The sequence below is a fragment of the Podarcis pityusensis genome, assembly GCF_964106645.2.
Source record: "Podarcis pityusensis genome assembly, chromosome: 1".
In the NCBI taxonomy this organism is placed as follows: domain Eukaryota; kingdom Metazoa; phylum Chordata; class Lepidosauria; order Squamata; family Lacertidae; genus Podarcis; species Podarcis pityusensis.
Window position 1 is genome coordinate 138,841,745 of NC_138028.1, and position 19,196 is coordinate 138,860,940.

Here is a 19,196-nt window from a genome sequence, read left to right on the forward strand (position 1 = left end):
TATGCTACTTGAGCACCTTTTATGTCACCCATCAGCATGATAAAGTCAAACATTTCAGTTTCAGGCAGGAGGGCTGTGGAAAAAAGTCTTGGTTTTTCATTTCCCTCCCTGACTTTTTCCCTTTCCCTTGAGCTTAGTATTCATAATTATAGTGTGAAGATGCTGATTGGAAGTGTCTGCAAAGTCCCATGCACTGTGCTTTCCTGAGCACCAGCTGATTGCTGGGTGCTTTAGAAGCACTGTGCTTTGAATATAATCCTGAGTTCTTTAAACTATTATTTGCTGTGCATTCAATTCAAGGTTTTCCCTTTGATTCTTCTTTCAGAGTGCTCAACTGAGTGAAATAATCAGCAGTCTGATTACTCCTCTCAATCTGTCTCCCACATCATCTCCTCTTTCCTCAAAGTCCTGTAAGCAGAAAGAGTTGGCCAATGGCATCTCTATAAGGTACGTGACACTTTCATGTATTTCATAATAACTGGATATTTAGCATTTGGGGGAATGTAATATAAAATGACAGTACAACTGTTGTTTAAATAACAACAGTATTATTATTTAAACAAACTTGCAGTAGTTTAGTATTACAAGGCTGCAATCCTACACACACTTGGGAGTATTGCTGCAATCCTAGCCCCCCCCCAAATACCTGAGAGCCCCGCCCCCATACCACTAGAACTTAATTCTGAGTAGACATAGCATTGCATGGTAAGTACTTTTCAACTCAGTAGGGCTTATTTGTAAGGAGACATGTATAGGATCAATGTGTTTTTAAAAACTCCCTGTTTGATAATAATGAGGATGCTGTTCAGAAGAGGCTGACACATGCTTTGAAATACTGTGTATGAATTGCATAGTGCAATTACCAAGTGTCAGAGTTGCTTCCAGATCCTAGCTCACAGAGGATCACGCTAGCCAGCGATCATTAAATAAAAGTCTTTATTGAGTTACAGTTTCCATTCTCAAGCTGCTGCGTGCAACCCTACGTCTAATGGTTAGATCGGCGAAGCTCCGTCTGAGTCTCCGCCCCTTGTACACCAACTTAATATCCTAGCCCTGCTCCACCTTTTCCGCCTGACTGTTCTTCTCTGGGTCCCTCTGCCCCCCGGGGTCTCTTCCTTCCGGGATTCCTCTGACGCTGACGCTGACCCCCCTGACTCTTCTCCCTCCTTTCGGCGGGCTTTAGGACCTGGCTCCCTTTCCGGGCTGCCTACTGCGCCACCTTCCTGTGCATTTGAACTTGGCGCGCGCGCCCAACCTTCCACCTTCCGTCTGACCGTTTCTTCGCTCCCCGATGGAGGTGTGGCCACTCCTGACTCGTGCCCTCCCCCCTGTTGTGAGCTGCCAGCGCTTGATCCCTGGCGCCCTTCCTCTTCCCTGCTCTCTGGCGGTGACGCCGGTCCCGATTTCCAACTGCTCCCCTCTGAGTCCCCTCTGGCTCTATCTTCCTGGGGTGTCCCCCTAGGCTCCCCCCTTGCCCTGGCCACTGGTGCTCCTTTCTGTGAATCTTCTGATTCACTGGAAAGACTCGGAGATCTCGGGTCGTCGTCATCACTCATCTTTTCTTCTGCCTCCTCCCCCTCGCTCTCTGTTTCCTCCCTTGCCCTTGCCTCTGCTCCTGAACCCCTGACATCCATCCCCCCCTCGAAGCCCCCTCTTCCCCCCTCCCCTCCTTCCGGTGCGGGATCTGGGTGCTGCCGTGTCAGGGGGACGAATGTCGGATACAGTTCGCTTCCCGTGGCGGGCCGCCATCCGAAGCCTTCCGGTTCTTCCTCCCTGCTCTCGTTGACGACGGTCACCTCCGCTTCCATCTCTGTGCCGCCGTGCTCGAAACCCGGGTCGTCCCCGAAAACGTCCATGTCCGTCTCTCCCTCGTTGCCTTCTGGAGACGTTGCTCGTCCTGGACCCTCCAGCCACCTTCTGCGGAACTGCTCCTCTGGTCGATCATCCCACCAATACGAGGGTTCTGAAGCAGATCCCGAGGGTGACCCCTCCGGGGAACGGGCGTCTCGTGTCGGTTCCTCGTCCGAGTCGAACCCCCGGAACGTGCTGGCTGAAAGCGTGGGCGTGAAAAGCCAGTCGTCGAAAAAGTCTGCTGGCATTGGCCTATGTGGGAAGAGGGCATGAAACTCTTCTTTGAGCAGAGGTTCGTCTAAAGCGTAGCCCGGCACCCAGCTGTTGGCACTGGCCGGGGTGCCCTCCTTGGCGAGAAGGTATTCTACCCCCTCTTCCCCCCATCTGGAGTCCAAAATCTCCGTGACTTCGTTGATGCGCTCCTCCCGTGCCACTCCCCCCTGCCCGGTTCTCTCTCGGAGCGGACTCGGTGCCGTTCCTGGTTCCTGAAACCTGTGAGGTGCCTTGTAGGGAGTGAGCACCGATCTGTGGAACACCGGATGCATTCTGGAACCCTCCGGAAGAGCCAGCCTGAAAGCCACCGGGTTGACCTGTTCTTCGACTTGGTAGGGCCCCAGTTGTTTATGCCCTAGTTTCTTCTTCGCCAACGACCTGGCCGGCACTGCGTGGGCTGCTAACCAGACCCAGTCTCCCACATGGATCTCTTCGCCAACCCTTCTGTGTTTGTCCGCTTGTACCTTGTATGCGTGTTTAGCCAGCTCCAGGTGCCGCCGCAGCTGATCGTGGACCTCCTGCAACTCCGACGCGAATGCATCTGCTGTCTGCGGCTCCCCCTCCCCCATTCTTTCCAGTCCCGGGAAGGTTCTGGGGTGCCTCCCGTTGTTGGCGAAGAACGGCGTGACCCCCGTGGACACGTGCTTCGTGTTGTTGTAGGCGAACTCGGCGAGAGGCAGGTAATCCACCCACGTCGCAGGCTGTTGATTCGCATAACATCTCAGGTACTGCTGCATGATGGCATTGACCCGCTCCGCTTGCCCGTTGGTCTGCGGGTGTCTAGCCGACGCCAGGTTGATCTTGACGTTCAGGAAGCCCATCAGCCTCTGCCAGAAGTTCGAGATGAACTGTCGCCCTCGGTCGGACAGAATAGACCGCGGCAGACCGTGAACCTTGAACACGTGGTCTATGAACAGTTTGGCGGTTTGTTCCGCCGTGGCCACCTTCGCACACGGAATGAAATGTGCCATCTTGGAGAACAAGTCCACCACCACCAGCACAGCCGTCTTGCCCCTCGAGCTGGGCAGATCTGTGACAAAGTCCAGGGCCACTCTCTCCCATGGTTCGAACGGAGTTTGCAGCGGTTCCAGCAGTCCGGCCGGCGGTCTGTGCACTGGTTTGGCCCTCTGGCAGGTGTCACACCTCGCCACGTAGTCCGCGACTTCCCCTCTCATTCCGGGCCACCAGAAGTCTCTGGCTACTAATTCCACCGTCTTCTCCTTGCCAAAGTGCCCGGCAGTGGGCGCGTCGTGCAGCTGCTGCAGTACCTTGGCGCGAAGTTCGTCTCCCGGCACGTAGATGGCCCCTTTACGGATGAGCAAACCATCTCGCAGCTGGAACTCGTCGGTCGCTGCCGTGCCCCTGTGCACCTCTGCCATCTTTGCTTGCGCGAAGGAGTCATCCTGCAACGCTCGTCGCACCGCATCCAGGTCAACTGTTGCCGCCGCGCACGCCCACACTGTCGGTGCGAAGATGTGCATGGCGGCCGCTGGCGTTGCCTCCTCCAGATACTGTGGCTTACGGGAGAGAGCATCCGCCATGATGTTGGTGTCCCCCGGGACATACTCTATTCGGAAGTCGAAATTCGCAAAGAACTCAGCTCAACGTATCTGCCTCTGGTTCAGGAACTGTGCCGTGCGCCAGTGCTCTAGATTCTTGTGGTCCGTGCAGACCTGCACCGTGTGCTTGGCGCCGATCAGGAAGTGCCTCCACGCTTTGAACGCTGCATGAATGGCCAGCAACTCCCTGTCCCAGATGGTGTAGTTCTGTTCGGACTTGCTGAGCTTCCTTGAGTAAAACGCTCCCGGCCTCCAAACCCCCTGCGGGTCTTTCTGCAGCAGGACTGCTCCCACGGCTCTGTCCGAAGCGTCTGTCTCCACCCTCATCGGCCTGCTGGGGTTGACATGAAGCAGCTGCTCTTCCGACGCGAAGAGACGCTTGAGTGCCTGAAAGGACTGCTCCGCCTGCTCTGTCCAGATGAACTTCTTTTTCTTGGAGCTGAGCGTGTCCGTGATGGCCGCTGTCTGCATGGCAAAGCCTTTGATAAACTTGCGATAGAAGTTCGCGAAGCCGACAAACCGTTGGACCTCCTTCCGGTTGCGTGGGCTTTTCCAATCCAACACTGCTCGGACCTTGGCGCTGTCCATGGCGAGCCCTTTATCAGACAACTTGTAGCCCAGGAAATCCACCTCGGTCACGTCGAATTGGCACTTCTCCAGCTTGGCGTAAAGCCTATGTTGCTGTAGCCTGCTCAGCACTTCCTTGACGTGTCTGTCATGCTCCTGCTGCGATTCCGAAAAGATCAGGATGTCATCCAAGAAACAGACGCACGTCTTGTAGAGGAGCCCCGCCAACACGTGATGCATGAAAGCTTGAAAAACGTGGGAGCCATTTTGCAATCCAAAAGGCATAACTCTATATTCGTAGGTGCCCAGGGGCGTGAACATGGCTGTCTTCCACTCATCTCCTTCCCGCATGCGAATGAGGTTGTATGCCCCTCGCAGGTCCAACTTGGTGAACACTCTGCCCTTCCGTACCTTTGCGAGGAGGTCGTCGATTCGGGGCATGGGGAAGTCCGATGGCTTGGTCACACTGTTCAAGATGCGATAGTCCACTACAAGTCTTTTTTGGGGCGTGTCCCGCTTCTTAACAAAGAATACCGGACTGCCCCCCGCTGCCTTGGACTCTCAGATGAAACCGCGCTCCAAATTATGATCTATGAACTCTTTGAGTTCCTGCAGTTCGTCCTCAGACATGGAATACAGCTTCCCTTTGGGCAGCGCCGCCCCCGGCAGCAGGTCAATTTTGCAGTCATATGGTCTGTGGGGGGGTAGCCTGTCTGCCTCCTTCTCGCAGAAAACCTCCAAAAATTCTGCGTACTTGTGGGGAACCGCTTGCAGCGTGCCTAGCTGCAGCTGTGACTCCTCTTCCTCTCCTTCCTGCCGGGGCACGATGCAGTGTTCAGCGCAAAAGGAAGAGCCGAAGGTCAGCTGCCTCTGGTACCAAGCCAGCGTCGGGCTGTGCTTGTCCAGCCAACTCATGCCCAATACAATGGGCGTGTCCGATAGTTGAGTGACATTGAAGCTGATGATTTCCCTGTGATTCCCAAGTCGCATCACCATTGGTGGCGTCTGCTTCACCACTTGCCCCCCTAGCAGCTCCCTGCCATCCACCGTGACAACCTGCAGGGGCAGCGTGGCAGGCAGCAACTGCATAGCGTGCCGGTCGACAAAGTCCTGCCCAATAAAGTCCGCATTGCTTCCTGAGTCAATGGTGATTGGCACGTCCATGGTGATTCCATTGGGCAGCTGGAGAGATGCGGTGAGCCTTACTACTGGTTTGGGCGGGAGGGGGTCCATGGGCTGTAAAATCTCTGGGGACTGCTTCACTGAGACGTCTGGCTGGCCCCCAGTGCCTCTTCCTCCAGCCAGACTCCGTCGTTTCCCTGCTGTGGTTCTCCTTGCTGCGTTGCTGCAGTTACCATTGCTGAGGCTGCAGTGTGCTTGTGGAGCCTCCGGGGACAGTCTTTTGCCATATGCTGTGGATCATCGCAGATGTAACATTTCCTGTTCCCTCTAGGAGGCTTCGCTTTCACTGTTGCCGGTGCTAGGGCTCTGGCTGCTGACTGAGCCCTTGCACCTCCAACCTCCATAGGTTCCGCCCCTCCTCCTGGCGGAGGCGTGGATTGCGCACGCACTGCTTCTCTGGGAAGGAAGGAGGAGCCCCTGGCTGGTTCGCGCCCTCCGCGCCCTTCGTCCCTGCTCCACGGACGTTCTTCCAGCCTCACCCCCACCGCCAACGCCCTCTGAACGATCTCCTGCGTGGTCCGGGGTCTCTCCCCCCTCGCAATTTCATCTTTAACCGAGCCGTGCAATCCCTCCCAAAACAGGTCTCTTACAGGAGCCGAATCTCTGTCCCATTCCAGGGCACTGACCAAAGCGAAAAAGCGGGCATGGTACTGCCTTACGCTGGCCCTCCCTTGCTTCAGTCCATGTATCTGCTGCCGAGCAAGATCCACGTCAATGCTTGATAAAAAGCACCCATCCATCGCTTTAATAAAGGCATCCGCATTTTGGAGCGCCGGATCCTTATCTCTCCACAAATTGCGCAGCCATGCTTTAGCATCTCCATGCAAATGGGACATGATGAATCCCACCTTCTCTTGCTCATCTCTAAAGTCATTGTTCAGCAGTTGCAGTGCACACATTACATCTGCTCTAAAGTTGGGGTACTGTTGCAAATTCCCATCGAAGTGAGAGACCAGACCGCCTGTTCGTCTCCCCAACCCAATCCCCTCCGGTTTGGGTGTCAGTTGCCCATGCTTCGTAAGCACTTCCAACCTGACCTGGAGATCCCTGTAGGCGGCAGCTGCGTCCTCCTCTCTCTTCCTGGATGCAAGAGCCTCGGCATTCAGTCGTGACACTGCTTCTCTGAGTTCCGCTATCTGCTGTTCGGTCGTCATTTTGTCTGCCGTTCGTGAGCTCACTAGTAGGCACCCGCTTTCTCTCCTCTCCGCGAGGCTGTAGATGCCCACAATTTAGTCAGACGGAGCTTACTGTCAGAGTTGCTTCCAGATCCTAGCTCACAGAGGATCACGCTAGCCAGCGATCATTAAATAAAAGTCTTTATTGAGTTACAGTTTCCATTCTCAAGCTGCTGCGTGCAACCCTACGTCTAATGGTTAGATCGGCGAAGCTCCGTCTGAGTCTCCGCCCCTTGTACACCAACTTAATATCCTAGCCCTGCTCCACCTTTTCCGCCTGACTGTTCTTCTCTGGGTCCCTCTGCCCCCCGGGGTCTCTTCCTTCCGGGATTCCTCTGACGCTGACGCTGACCCCCCTGACTCTTCTCCCTCCTTTTGGCGGGCTTTAGGACCTGGCTCCCTTTCCGGGCTGCCTACTGCGCCACCTTCCTGTGCATTTGAACTTGGCGCGCGCGCCCAACCTTCCACCTTCCGTCTGACCGTTTCTTCGCTCCCCGATGGAGGTGTGGCCACTCCTGACTCGTGCCCTCCCCCCTGTTGTGAGCTGCCAGCGCTTGATCCCTGGCGCCCTTCCTCTTCCCTGCTCTCTGGCGGTGACGCCGGTCCCGATTTCCAACTGCTCCCCTCTGAGTCCCCTCTGGCTCTATCTTCCTGGGGTGTCCCCCTAGGCTCCCCCCTTGCCCTGGCCACTGGTGCTCCTTTCTGTGAATCTTCTGATTCACTGGAAAGACTCGGAGATCTCGGGTCGTCGTCATCACTCATCTTTTCTTCTGCCTCCTCCCCCTCGCTCTCTGTTTCCTCCCTTGCCCTTGCCTCTGCTCCTGAACCCCTGACACCAAGATAATAAATATATTATTTTAATGTAATAGTCTCCTTCTATTGTAATAATGGTGATATATGATAATGTAAAGCACATTAATACAACAATATAAATCATGTTTATAAAGTTAGTAAAACAAAATATAAATGAATTAAAACAATAGACTTGGAAAATAAGGTTGTTGTTCAGTATTCTAAAATCAAAATAGTCATTCTATCATGCAATAGGAGAGGGTGAGAGATGGGATTTCAGTGCTTCTCCATTGGTTCCTCTGAAGGATCAGCAACTTTGGGCTCTTTTCCAAATTGTTCCATTCCAGCTGAACATTACAAGAATGCCGTAAGGAAGAACTAGTGTTTGAGCTTGTTTTCTTGCTATGAAGTCCTTTTCCTTCTGTGCCATGCCTTCTGGAATGTAAGCCTGGGAGCAGGGACTGTTTTATTCCTAATACTTATGAGCTGCTTTGGAAGCTTTTTTTTTTTTTTTGGGCTGAAAAGTAAGATAAAAATGTGTTAAATAGGGGGGCCACCAGGGGGCGCATTGGAAGATGGCCGACAGTAACATCTCTCCGACCCACACGAGGTAATTAAGAGGCTGATATGGGAGTATGCAGCCTCCCTTGCCCCCCCAAGGGAATGGGGGGGACTGCCTTGCCAGCTGTGTCCATAATTCACACCCCGGATTCGAAAGAAGGGGGTGTGGGCACTTGGCACGAAGCCCTCGAGTGAGGCCGACTCTCCCGGACGCTGTCTCTAATTCGCGCACTGGTTTGCATTAGCTCGAAAAATATAAAATTGGAAATATATAATTGGAAAGAAGCTAATGCACATACATCAAGTGAAGATCGGAAGTAAAGACTGCTGATTAATGGATCTCTGTGAGCGGAGCGACGGGCTGAACAATAAATCAAGTGAAGAATCATCATTAAAAGCCTGGTACGTTGGAGTGAAATGGAAAGGGGGGGGAGGAAAAAACTTTTTTTATCTTATGTGAGTACCAATAACCCTCCCCTCCAGAGAGAAGAATCGTTGCAAATTATTAATCACAAGCAGGAGATCAAGAACTGTGTGGAAATGAACTGGTAGAAACATCGGGGTGGACTGGTATGGAAAGTTTTATGACGCAGTTACAAATGGTGTTTCGCTAAGACAGGCTTGCCTATAGAAAGACGAGGGGGAGGAGGACCAGGGTCATCGGAATGTGAATGTATGATTATCGGAATGTGATCTTGACCTGGCAGTGCCCCCTGAGATATGTTTGGCAAGCCTGGGGAAATCAACGGACAGACGGAGGGAATGTTCTTTACGGAGGTGTGGAAATGGCGTCTGTTCTTTATGTGATATGATTTTTGGAGAGTGTAAAACCCACACAGAGCATGTTGTTTTCAACCCACTTGTGAAGATTATCAGAGATCGCAAAGAAAGGAATATATGATAACAACAAGAAGATGAGGAAAGTAACAAAGAGACTATCTGGACAGAACTGGATAGAACTGTTTAATTAAAGCAGCAACATGAGTGATGTTTGGACCCCTTTCGGAGCTTGATGTATGGGTACCCCCAACAAAAATTTAAAAATCTGGCTGTATAATTTGGAATTAATGTGATTTGGAATTAATGTGATTTGATTGGCCTGTTAATAAAAATTATATTTTAAAAAATGTGTTAAATAAAACATAAATTAATTTTTGTTAATAATGATTAAAGATTATTGGATTTAGATGGTGGAGTAATGAGATTAGGTCGTATTCTAATGAGATTAAGAAATCTCAACTAAGAAGATGATTTCCCATGTTTTTAAAAGCTATTATGGTCTGTCTTGAATAATAAACTGAGGGTGTCTCTTTAATGGTTCAACTTCACTAGGGGTCAGGTCTCATTTCTTTGCCACTGATACTTCCCTATGCTGTTTTTCTTGGGAATATTCATGTTCACAGTTTATTGCTTGCAGCAAGTACCTCTGTGAAAGTACAGTGGTACCTTGGGTTAAGTACTTAATTCGTTCTGGAGGTCCGTTCTTAACCTGAAACTGTTCTTAACCTGAAGCACCACTTTAGCTAATGGGGCCTCCTGCTGCCGCTGCACCACTGGAGCACAATTTCTGTTCTCATCCTGAAGCAAAGTTCTTAACCCAAGGTACTATTTCTGGGTTAGCGGGAGTCTGTAACCTGAAGCGTATGTAATCTGAAGTGTATGTAACCCGAGGTACCACTGTATAGAGAAATTATGGAGCAATGTTGGAAGGTTTAGAAGTTGGGCTCCCAGCTTTAGAAGATCTAATTAAACCAATATGAAGAATAATGTATGGACAAGCAAATCAATATATGTACATTGCCTAGAGCAACCTTTCTCAACCTTGTGTTCCCAGACGTTGTTGAACTACAACCCCCTTCATCCCTGACCACAGGTCTGGCTAGCTAGAGATGATGGGAGTTGTAGTCCAATAGCACATGGGGCTCCAAAGTTGAGAAAGGCTGACTTAGAGTATATCACTTAATCCTGAGTACACCTTCTGATCTTGAACTTGGTGTATGGAACTCAAATATTATATAATATGCAGAGCTTATTTCTGACATCCTAGGATAATTATTTGGTGCTTTTCAGAAATTCAGAGAACAATGAGGAGATATCATGCACCAGTAGTTGGTTGGTTGACCAACAACACCTGAAGAGGAGGAGGAAAGAAAAGGCGAAGTTGAGAACATCATCTGTTGCCATGATATGCACATCTGCTCGCACTAGACCACTTCAGAGTTTCCAGAGGAGGAAGCTGTACAAAATGAGCACTGCTTTCAATTCAAACCAGCAGGTACAAATGCAAAGGTTCCAGCTTTGTGTGCCAGATTAGTATGGGTGTGTATCTACTACATGCTCCTGCTCTTGTTCTGTTCTGTGAGATTCTAAATTAGGGGAGAAAATTTTCAAGAAGCAGGTCAGATGTGAGGTTGACCACACATAAGGCTAAATTGGATTTCCTAAGTTGGCCTTGTTGACCACTGCGACTTCCTTTTTCTAACTAGGTATGATGTTGGATGAAGCATTGTATATATTTATCCTTAAAAATAAAATTAAAAAACCCAAATTCGATGATTCTAAATTATTTTTCTTTGTTATCCAATGTCTCACACATAGGGGGTACCCCTGTATTGTCAGCTGGATTTTCCCTTTGGGGGACAAAAGAACAGGAGAGAGAAGCAAGATATATTATGGATTAATTATACAATGAGTTTCTTTCATGTGACCATTTATACGAGTCCAGAACTGAAAGCATCTTCCATCTTGTTGGGTCATATCCTTACCCAATTTTCTGGATGACAGCCCACCATGTATGACAGTGAGGTCACTTTGACTTGACCAGTGGGCTGGGCTGTGTTAACAGGCCGCATTCTGCTTCATACTAGTTATTTAGGTAAATATTTTTTACAAATGGTTTAACACTTGAGAGTTAATGTGGAAGTATATAAGGAAAGAAAGCAGTGTAACTGAGCTGTGTTACAGTGGTGCCCCGCAAGACGAATGCCTCGCAAGACGGAAAACCCGCTAGACGAAAGGGTTTTCCGTTTTTGAGTTGCTTCGCAGGACGAATTTCCCTATGGGCTTGCTTCGCAAGACGAAAATGTCTTGCGAGTCTTGAGATTTTTTTTCCCACTTTTCCCCCCTTTATCTAAGCCGCTAAGCCTTTAATAGCCTTTTAGCAGCTAAGCCGATAAGACTTTAATAGCCGCTAAACCGCTAATAGCGCTAATCCGCTAAGCCGCTAATAGGGTTGCTTCGCAAGACGAAAAAACCGCTAGACGAAGATACTCGCGGAACGGATTAATTTTGTCTTGCGAGGCACCACTGTATTTGTTGCATTCAAACAACATGACTGAGCACTGAAATGGGTTTAAGAGGTCAGCTAGGCTGAAGTTACTAATCAAGAAAGGTTTTGCGAGCAGAAATGATATGCCTCTTCAGATAAAAACAGTGTCTTCACTTAGCTTCTACTGAGGTCAAGTGAGGCTAACATGAAATTACAGTCCACGCCCCCCAACCAACAAGGAAATGCAATCTGATTTTACTACACTGTCAGCAACATTAGTACAATACTATACTGCAACATGTGGAAGACAGGAGTGCCTGGCGTGCTCTGGTCCAGGGGGTCACGAAGAGTCGGACACGACTAAACGACTAAACAACAACAACAATACTGCAACATGCTGCCTTGTTACTTTTGACAGCAAACTTCAGAATTCAGAAATGAAGCAGCAGTATTGTAGTCCGCTCTTTCCACCTAATACATATGTCTGGACAAAAACGGCAATTGAAAACTATCACACTTTGCTAAATCATAGTGCTGTATAATGAATGCTTTGAAAAGCAGGCCTTGGCATGCAAGTAAACCCTGAATTGAATACTAAATTGTTTGCTACGGGAGCAATGACAAGCTTAAGTTGGATGTCTCCAAGAGCTGTTGTAAGACACAGAGAAGGAAAATTCCAAAACAACTCTCAGTTGCATTTGGGCTTCAGAAGTGTGGGAGCACATGATCTAAGTTACAGAGAGCTACTCTTGCTGCCATCAAAAACTTGTAATTGCTAGCTGTTTTCCGAGTCATAGCCAAAGGTCTTAGTAATTTGGGAGTTTATTGAAGATTGAGTTACGTGTTTGTTTTGTGTGTGTGTGTGTGTGTGTGTGTGTGTGTGTGTGTGTTAAACACACATTTACGTATATGTAGCCATAAATAGATGTATTTTTATGTATGTAAATGTAACTGTTTAAGCCATCCAAGCTCTTAGAGACATGACAGAATCTTCATACAAAATGCATTTTGTTTGTACAATAAAACAAATAAAACATTTCATATATGAGTTTCTTAGGAGTCGGAGGCCTAAAGCTAATAATAGTTCAAAATCTCTCATATCAAATTAATGTATCTGTTCTAGTTTCAGAGTCTGGTAAAGGTGATGAGAGCATAAAGATCCCCCCCCCCCAAACACTTACCTCTGAGGAAGTATGTTGCCATCTAAATCTGCTGTTTCTTTTTGGATTATTTATTTAATCACAAAACCTTACACAGCTGGCAGTGCTCAAGTTTAAAGGAAATTGAAGAGCTGTATCTTCTCTTTTTCTTTTTTTTAAAAAGATTTTTGCTGTTCCAAGCTAGCTTAGTTTTCCTCTTCATAGGCTCAGAAGTACCTTAAGCTGATCTGTGTTAAATTAAGATTCGACCTAGCATAAACAGCTGCAAAGTACCTGAACTGAAATAAATATTTAATTTGGAAAATTCTGCTTTGCTGCTGTTTTTGCAAATAATCTTAAAACTTAAAATCTTAAAACTTTTAAAACAAAATATAGCATATTGTGTGTAAAGCAAGAGGAATGGAAACCTTCACAAAAATAAGTATATTCCTCCTACAGTAACATTTCATTAATCAGGTTTTTATTTCCCTAAATATAGCAATATGATATTCATAAGAATAGTTTTCTCAGTAAAAAGGAAAGAAAAGAAAAAGGTCAGAGCCAGTGATTGAAGCTAAAAATGTTATGTCCCAATAAAACTTTGTCTTCACCTAAAGGGGGGGGGGGAAGTACCGTATTTTTTGCTCTATAAGACTCACTTTTTCCCTCCTAAAAAGTAAGGGGAAATGTGTGTGCGTCTTATGGAGCGAATGTAGGCTGCACAGCTATCACAGAAGCTAGAACAGCAAGAGGGATTGCTGCTTTCACTGCGCAGCGATCCCTATTGCTGTTCTGGCTTCTGAGATTCAGAATATTTTTTTTCTTGTTTTCCTCCTCCAAAAACTAGGTGCGTCTTGTGGTCTGGTGCGTCTTATAGAGCGAAAAATACGGTAATTTTCACCTGTTTAAAATAAAGCAGGGTGGTATCCAATGCTGGCTGTTTACTAGCAGGACAGGAGAGAGAGGCATTTTTGCATGTTCCATCTCCCTTGTACTCCAAAGGATCCCTTTTCAATATTGTTTGCATTTCTATTTAAAAGCTAAAGGTTGCAATTTCAGCTGGCTGAAGATCTTTCATTGCAGTCAGAAATAAGCACCACTGAGTTCAGTGAACCTTGCACCCAGGAAACTATATATAGTTTGCAGTTATGCTTATCCTCTTTTAAAATTCTTTTATTGATTTTTCAAAATAACATGAGTGATAATCTGTGAAAAAGGGTGCCATATCACTATAAAGTTTCTGACTAATGCCTTGACTTCCTTTGTTAATTTTTTAGAGACTGCCAATGTCCATGCTTTCTGTTTCCACTGTGATAATTCTAAATGTTCTAGGGACTTTCAGTTTTGAGCAATAGGTTGTCTAGTAGCTATCAAAAGGAAGGTGATTAGTTCTTTATTTAAGGATGATAACAGTATCATCTTTAAAACTTGATAGCAGAACCAAGGTTGTGGTGCAAATAACATTTTGGTTTGTAATCTAGCCAATCTCATTAACAGAATTGTTCCAAAATAGTTGCAGTTTTTCACATGCCCACCATGTATGAATAGTTGTTCTCCTTACACTTTCTCCAACAGAGAGGAGAAATGGTTTTATTGATGTAGTTGCACCTCAGAGGGGTCTATGTAAGACACTGAGAGTGTTTTCTTTTACACATGTGGATACTGATTTTTTTAGCCCACAAGCTTTGCCAATCTGCCCCTTCAAATTATGGTTTCTAAATCTGATTCCCAAGTATGTTTTATTAAATTTATTTGGCCCAATTGTATGTCATGTACTATTTTGTAATTATTGATAATACATGTTCAGATTTTGCATTAGTATTCATAATTAGAATTTCAAATGGAGTTAGAGGCATAGAAGCATATGCGATAACTGTTGGGCTTGCCAAAAAGTGTGTAATTTGATGCATATTCAGCCAATTCCCGATGTTTTGTCTAGCTTTACATATTGATTGTTCTTATGTTCTCCTTTATTTAAAAGTTTCTTGAGCTGTCATGCTGATCCTAATAAATTTGGTATTGTGCTGTTCTTTGGTAGGTGTGCAAGTTCACACATAGTATTTAGGGATGTGGGTTGTGGCTTTGTGAAATGTAACTTCAAAATTTGACACTACTTGTCATTCTATATGACAAGTAGAATAAATTGGAGCATGCCCAATATATTTGCCCGCAGGTTGATGTTAGGTGACTTTAAAAGGAGTTAAGAAATTCATGGAGGATAAAACTACCAGTCATTATTAGTCATGATGGGGGAGCAACAGCAGGAGGAGATAATTGCTTTCACTGGATTTTTGGGGTAAACAGAGAACGGAAGTTAAGAAAAATATTACGGATTTAATTTAGTAAAGTCAGGGATAAACTGGCTGAAGAATACCTATCTCTGGAGCAGTAGTCCTGCTGTCTTGTCCAGCTTGAACTTCAATCTGTTGACACGGTTTGGTCCATTTAATGACAAAAGTTTTAAATCTGTGTGCCACCTTACAGGCTATGCAACTGAGAGATGCCTTGTTTAATACAGAAGAAGTGGTTCCAGCCTCCATGTGGAGTACATATGAATTGAGCACCAAGCCCAGGACACAAAAACAACTCATGTTAGAATTGGACACCTCATTCCATCCCGTCTTATCATTTCCTTCTGGTAAGTGGTTGCTTGCTATCATATGTACAGCAGAACATCCCTTTTATTGACTATTTTTTTATTATGCTGTATTTTCTGCATTCCTCCAAGGAGCTCAAGGCAGTGTCAGAGACTCCCCCTGCCCCCATTTTGTTCTTGTAAGTACTCTGTGAGGCAGTTAAGATTAAGAGAAACAGTAACTGTCACTAGGGGAGCTTCATGGTTTTGTACACTCCACTTAGCATTTTCTCCACAAAACTACTGGCACTTACATAGTGGAGAGTAGGCCAGACTTCATGAATTAGCCTTTGAAAATAGGCATGCAGTGCACATGTAAGTGAATAGATTTTGGGGATAGTAGATTGCAATTAGATGATTTATATTTCTTTACATAGATTGAATCTCTATTTTTCAGACACTTCTCTTCATGTACACTTTAAGACACTGCTCAAGAATTATGAGGTCAAAGGTGAATCTGCCCTTGGTTTAGAGTTAAAAATGTCTCCATCAAATGGTATGCAGTACATAATTTTGCCTTTTTTTGTTTCAAAATTTATTATTTGACATTGTTTTGTTGATTTTTCTCCACTGTACTTTTTTTTTTAACTGATGGGGATGAATTTTTACATTGTAATTTAAAGTGCAAACAGAAAAAATAGCCTTCCTTTAAACTGAGAACAATAGTAAGATAGTGTTTATTTTGTTGTAGAATATTTTCATTATAAAGGTCCTCCTCAACAGTGGATCTGTGGATTTGAATCCAGTTTCAAACATCAGACTGTGTCAGAAGCATCTGAACACCTGCTAGAGGGAAGAAAGAAAAGACATTTAAGTGAGACAGTGATTGGTAAGTTGCCTAAGCTATCAGGAGGTCAGGTAAATGACAAGTCCCCAGCATACTGTCCACTTCTGTCCACAAGAAGAAAGTAACTGTTTGCAGTGCAATCCTGTACATCTCGATTCAGAAGTAAGTCCCATTAAGTTCACTCGGACTTGCTCAGAGGGAAGTGTGTATAGGATTACAGCCTCAAATGGATGTTTTGTCAAACTCTTGAGGATTGCATTCCAGCTGTAGAAACCATGTGGTACTGTGGAGAATAACTTTTATCAGCTTCCTTTGAATATAGCAATAGGTGGGCGTATGTTTGCATTTTTACAGATAAGACTCTCTTAACAGTTTCATTGTCACCTCTTGCTATGTTCCATTTACGTTTATTATAACATCATGTGGAGCAGCTAAGTCGTAATTGTAGTAGTTGTTCAGAAATATCGTTCATTACATACAACTTCATTTTCTGAAAGATAAAGGACTCTTCCCCTTTTCTTTCTTTTGTGTGGCAGGAGAAAGTAGTAAGAGATGTGAAGCATTTTCCTTTCAACACGCAGAACCAGAATCCCAGAGTCCTTTTACAGGAGCAGCCAATGGAGACATGATGTCTAGATCAAGTCATAGTATATCAACACAGGTATGCTAAAATTATTGTACTGGAAGATTAGCAGTCTAGACCAACCTTCTCCCACCTGGTGCCCTTCATATATTTTTTTAATTGGAGCTCCCATCATCCTGGCCATTGACCATATTGGCTGGGTCTCAGGAGTCAGGTAGGGTGAGTCTGGTCTAGAGGGGCTGATCTGCGTCAGATGTGTTGCATAGTATAAATTACTCTCTGAACAGCTAAATCAGTATGCAAATCCTGGCAGCTGGAGAACAATACAGATGTTCCCCCAAGCAGCTCCAGCTCCAGCATGGTCCCTGTTCACATGAAAGCCATGATACATGATACATGAGAAGGCCATGTTGGCGAAGTCCGATGGATAACAACTAAAGGGTGCCAAGTTGAGGGTTGTTGCTGTCTCAGCACCATCCTTTTGCTTCCTGCACTGCACTGGCTATGAAGTCAGCAGTAGGAGCATGTCTCCTGAGGAATGTAGCAAAGGAACGTATTCCAGAGACACTCTGTACCATAACTGGAGATATTAAGGACAATATAAGGGATAAAAGTTGTGCTTTAAAAAGGAGTTAGGACCTTGCCCTTTAGTAAAAAAAAACTCTGAGCGGCTTATCAAAACAAGCTCTAAGACAGTCGTTGGCCTCAGGCTCACAGGCTAAAAAGACTTGATAGAAGAGGAAAGGACTAGGAGGAAGAAGCAAGTTCCAGCACTAATTCTCAAAGTTACAGCTGACATCAGTGACATTTCAGGCTGTCTTGTCCTTGTCCATCCTTCCCATGAATCAATCTTTCCACTAGACCAGATGTAGGCGCAAAGCTGGTGGTGATGTCTAGTTAAGGAGGAAATGGCAGCTCTGGTACACAGTTTTTCTCTTGAAAAGCAGACTTGATGGCAGTTAAGACTCCTCACACAGGAGGGCACTTGATGGATTTACAACAAAGCCAATAAAAAACATTTTACCTCTGGCTTTGATAATTTAGTATATCAGTTTGTATTTTCATGAATTAATGATTATATATTAGTTTTAAACCAGAGCTTGTTTATAGTACTGACATTTTTCTGTTGGGATATAGTTTCAAAAATTTCTGATCAGCTTTAAGTATTAAAGATGGTTTTCTAGCGAGTTCTGTGCACTTAAGTTTACTTTTGACTTTGAGTGTCCATTTAATGACATCCGATGTATAATGTTATGATTTTTGCACAGCTCAATTCAAGACGTAGACTGAGAAGTGAGAGCTCCTATGATATAGATAATATTGTTATACCTATGTCACTCGTGGCACCGTCCAAGCTGGAGAAACTGCAGTATAAAGAAATTCTCACTCCAAGGTACAGTTGTGTCCATTCATAAGACAGTGTGAAGCTATATTTTGCTAGGGCCATACTCAACCTTAAAAGTACATTTGAGCCAGACTAGGAGGCCAAATTGCAAATGTTTCTTATCTCTAGAAAAACACATATTTTGATGATGTGGGGAGGAGGTAACTCAAAAGGGCAAAGGACAGCTTTCTTTTGCCACTTTCTTCTGCAGCAATGAAACTGCCACAATGCATCAGAACAGCCCAGGTGTACGCTGGCATACATGTCTGAGCATATATATTCCTCCCAGTGGGTTATGTTCTGGAATACACATTCAAGAATGCATCAAAACATTCTGATAGAACTGTAGCTGTTTCAGGATTTCTCTGTGAAAGCAGTCAGGATTTGCTTGCCCTTAACTGGTTTCAGCAGAGCCAAATCCTGATTAGTTCCATAACACTGTCATGGTTCCTGACTGGACAGGACTGTAGTCAATGAGGAGCTGTCCTGTTTTTGTTTTAGTCTGTTACATTAAAAATGATGCCAAAGCATCAGTAGGAAATTATGCCTGCAAACAGGTGTGAAAAGCAGTATTAAAAAACTGGAAGGTAGGGTTCAAAAGGCTTTATCCACCCCATGAAAGCATGTTATTTGCCATTAGAACAGAGGACAAATATTTTAAAGTCTCGTGCTGAGCCAGATAAATTAATTGCGTCACTGATATCAAAAGCTCTTTAAGCAGTGAAAGCAAAGAGTCTTGATTTTGCATCGTATGAGGCTTCTTCAAATGTGTTTAGATTAAGTTGCTTTGGTCAGTGTCCAGAATTCGTTGAAAATCATCATCATTCATGGGTACATGTCAATCCTAGATTAAATTTGTGCATTTCTCTGCTTTTCAAGTATACACCAGTGAGTTTTTACTGTCAGATTTAGTTAACTAATTGCAGCTCACTTTGCCCATAAAGCAACCAACTTTATAGTACTTAGAGGAGGCAGATGAGCAAAGTAGTGGGTAGAGAGGGTCCAGTGAGAAGTTCTTATCAGCTTATAGTCAATGGATTTAAACTAGACAAGCACTAACCATACACAGAAATTCAATTATTTCATTTGTTGAATTAGTGTATTTGTAGTGTTTACTATGCAAAATGATTTTTCACAATGTGACAGAGATGAATTGTGCATTGAGGAATCTTTTTCATCAACAGCTGGAGAACTGTTAACCTCGAGCCTTTGGGAAGCCTGCATGAAGAAGAAAAGGTTGGTTGTGTTTCCATCCATCTGATAATTTATAACATTGCTTTTGTTTTATCCAGTAGTTTTGTAGAGCTCTTAGAGCGGGAAACTATTTTCCCTCCCAAAATAAACAGTATCCTTGACACACACTTGCATGTTTATGAATTGTACAAGCGAGGAAAGGAAACAATAAGATCAGAAATATTGTATGAATGTTTTCTTAAGGTA

The 19,196-nt window shown here is 45.3% G+C and overlaps 1 protein-coding gene across 1 annotated transcript in view; it reads left to right on the top strand.

The window, feature by feature from the left end:
* The window catches only part of KANSL1L (KAT8 regulatory NSL complex subunit 1 like), a 47,795-nt gene that overhangs the window by 17,306 nt on the left and 11,293 nt on the right, over positions 1–19,196 (top strand). Inside the window, exons 6-13 of the mRNA XM_081016266.1 lie at positions 326–447; positions 10,031–10,235; positions 14,852–15,005; positions 15,400–15,498; positions 15,694–15,831; positions 16,326–16,450; positions 17,641–17,765; positions 18,941–18,992. Coding sequence (XP_080872392.1) covers positions 326–447; positions 10,031–10,235; positions 14,852–15,005; positions 15,400–15,498; positions 15,694–15,831; positions 16,326–16,450; positions 17,641–17,765; positions 18,941–18,992 — 1,020 coding nt within the window. The remainder of the gene's footprint in view (positions 1–325; positions 448–10,030; positions 10,236–14,851; positions 15,006–15,399; positions 15,499–15,693; positions 15,832–16,325; positions 16,451–17,640; positions 17,766–18,940; positions 18,993–19,196) is intronic.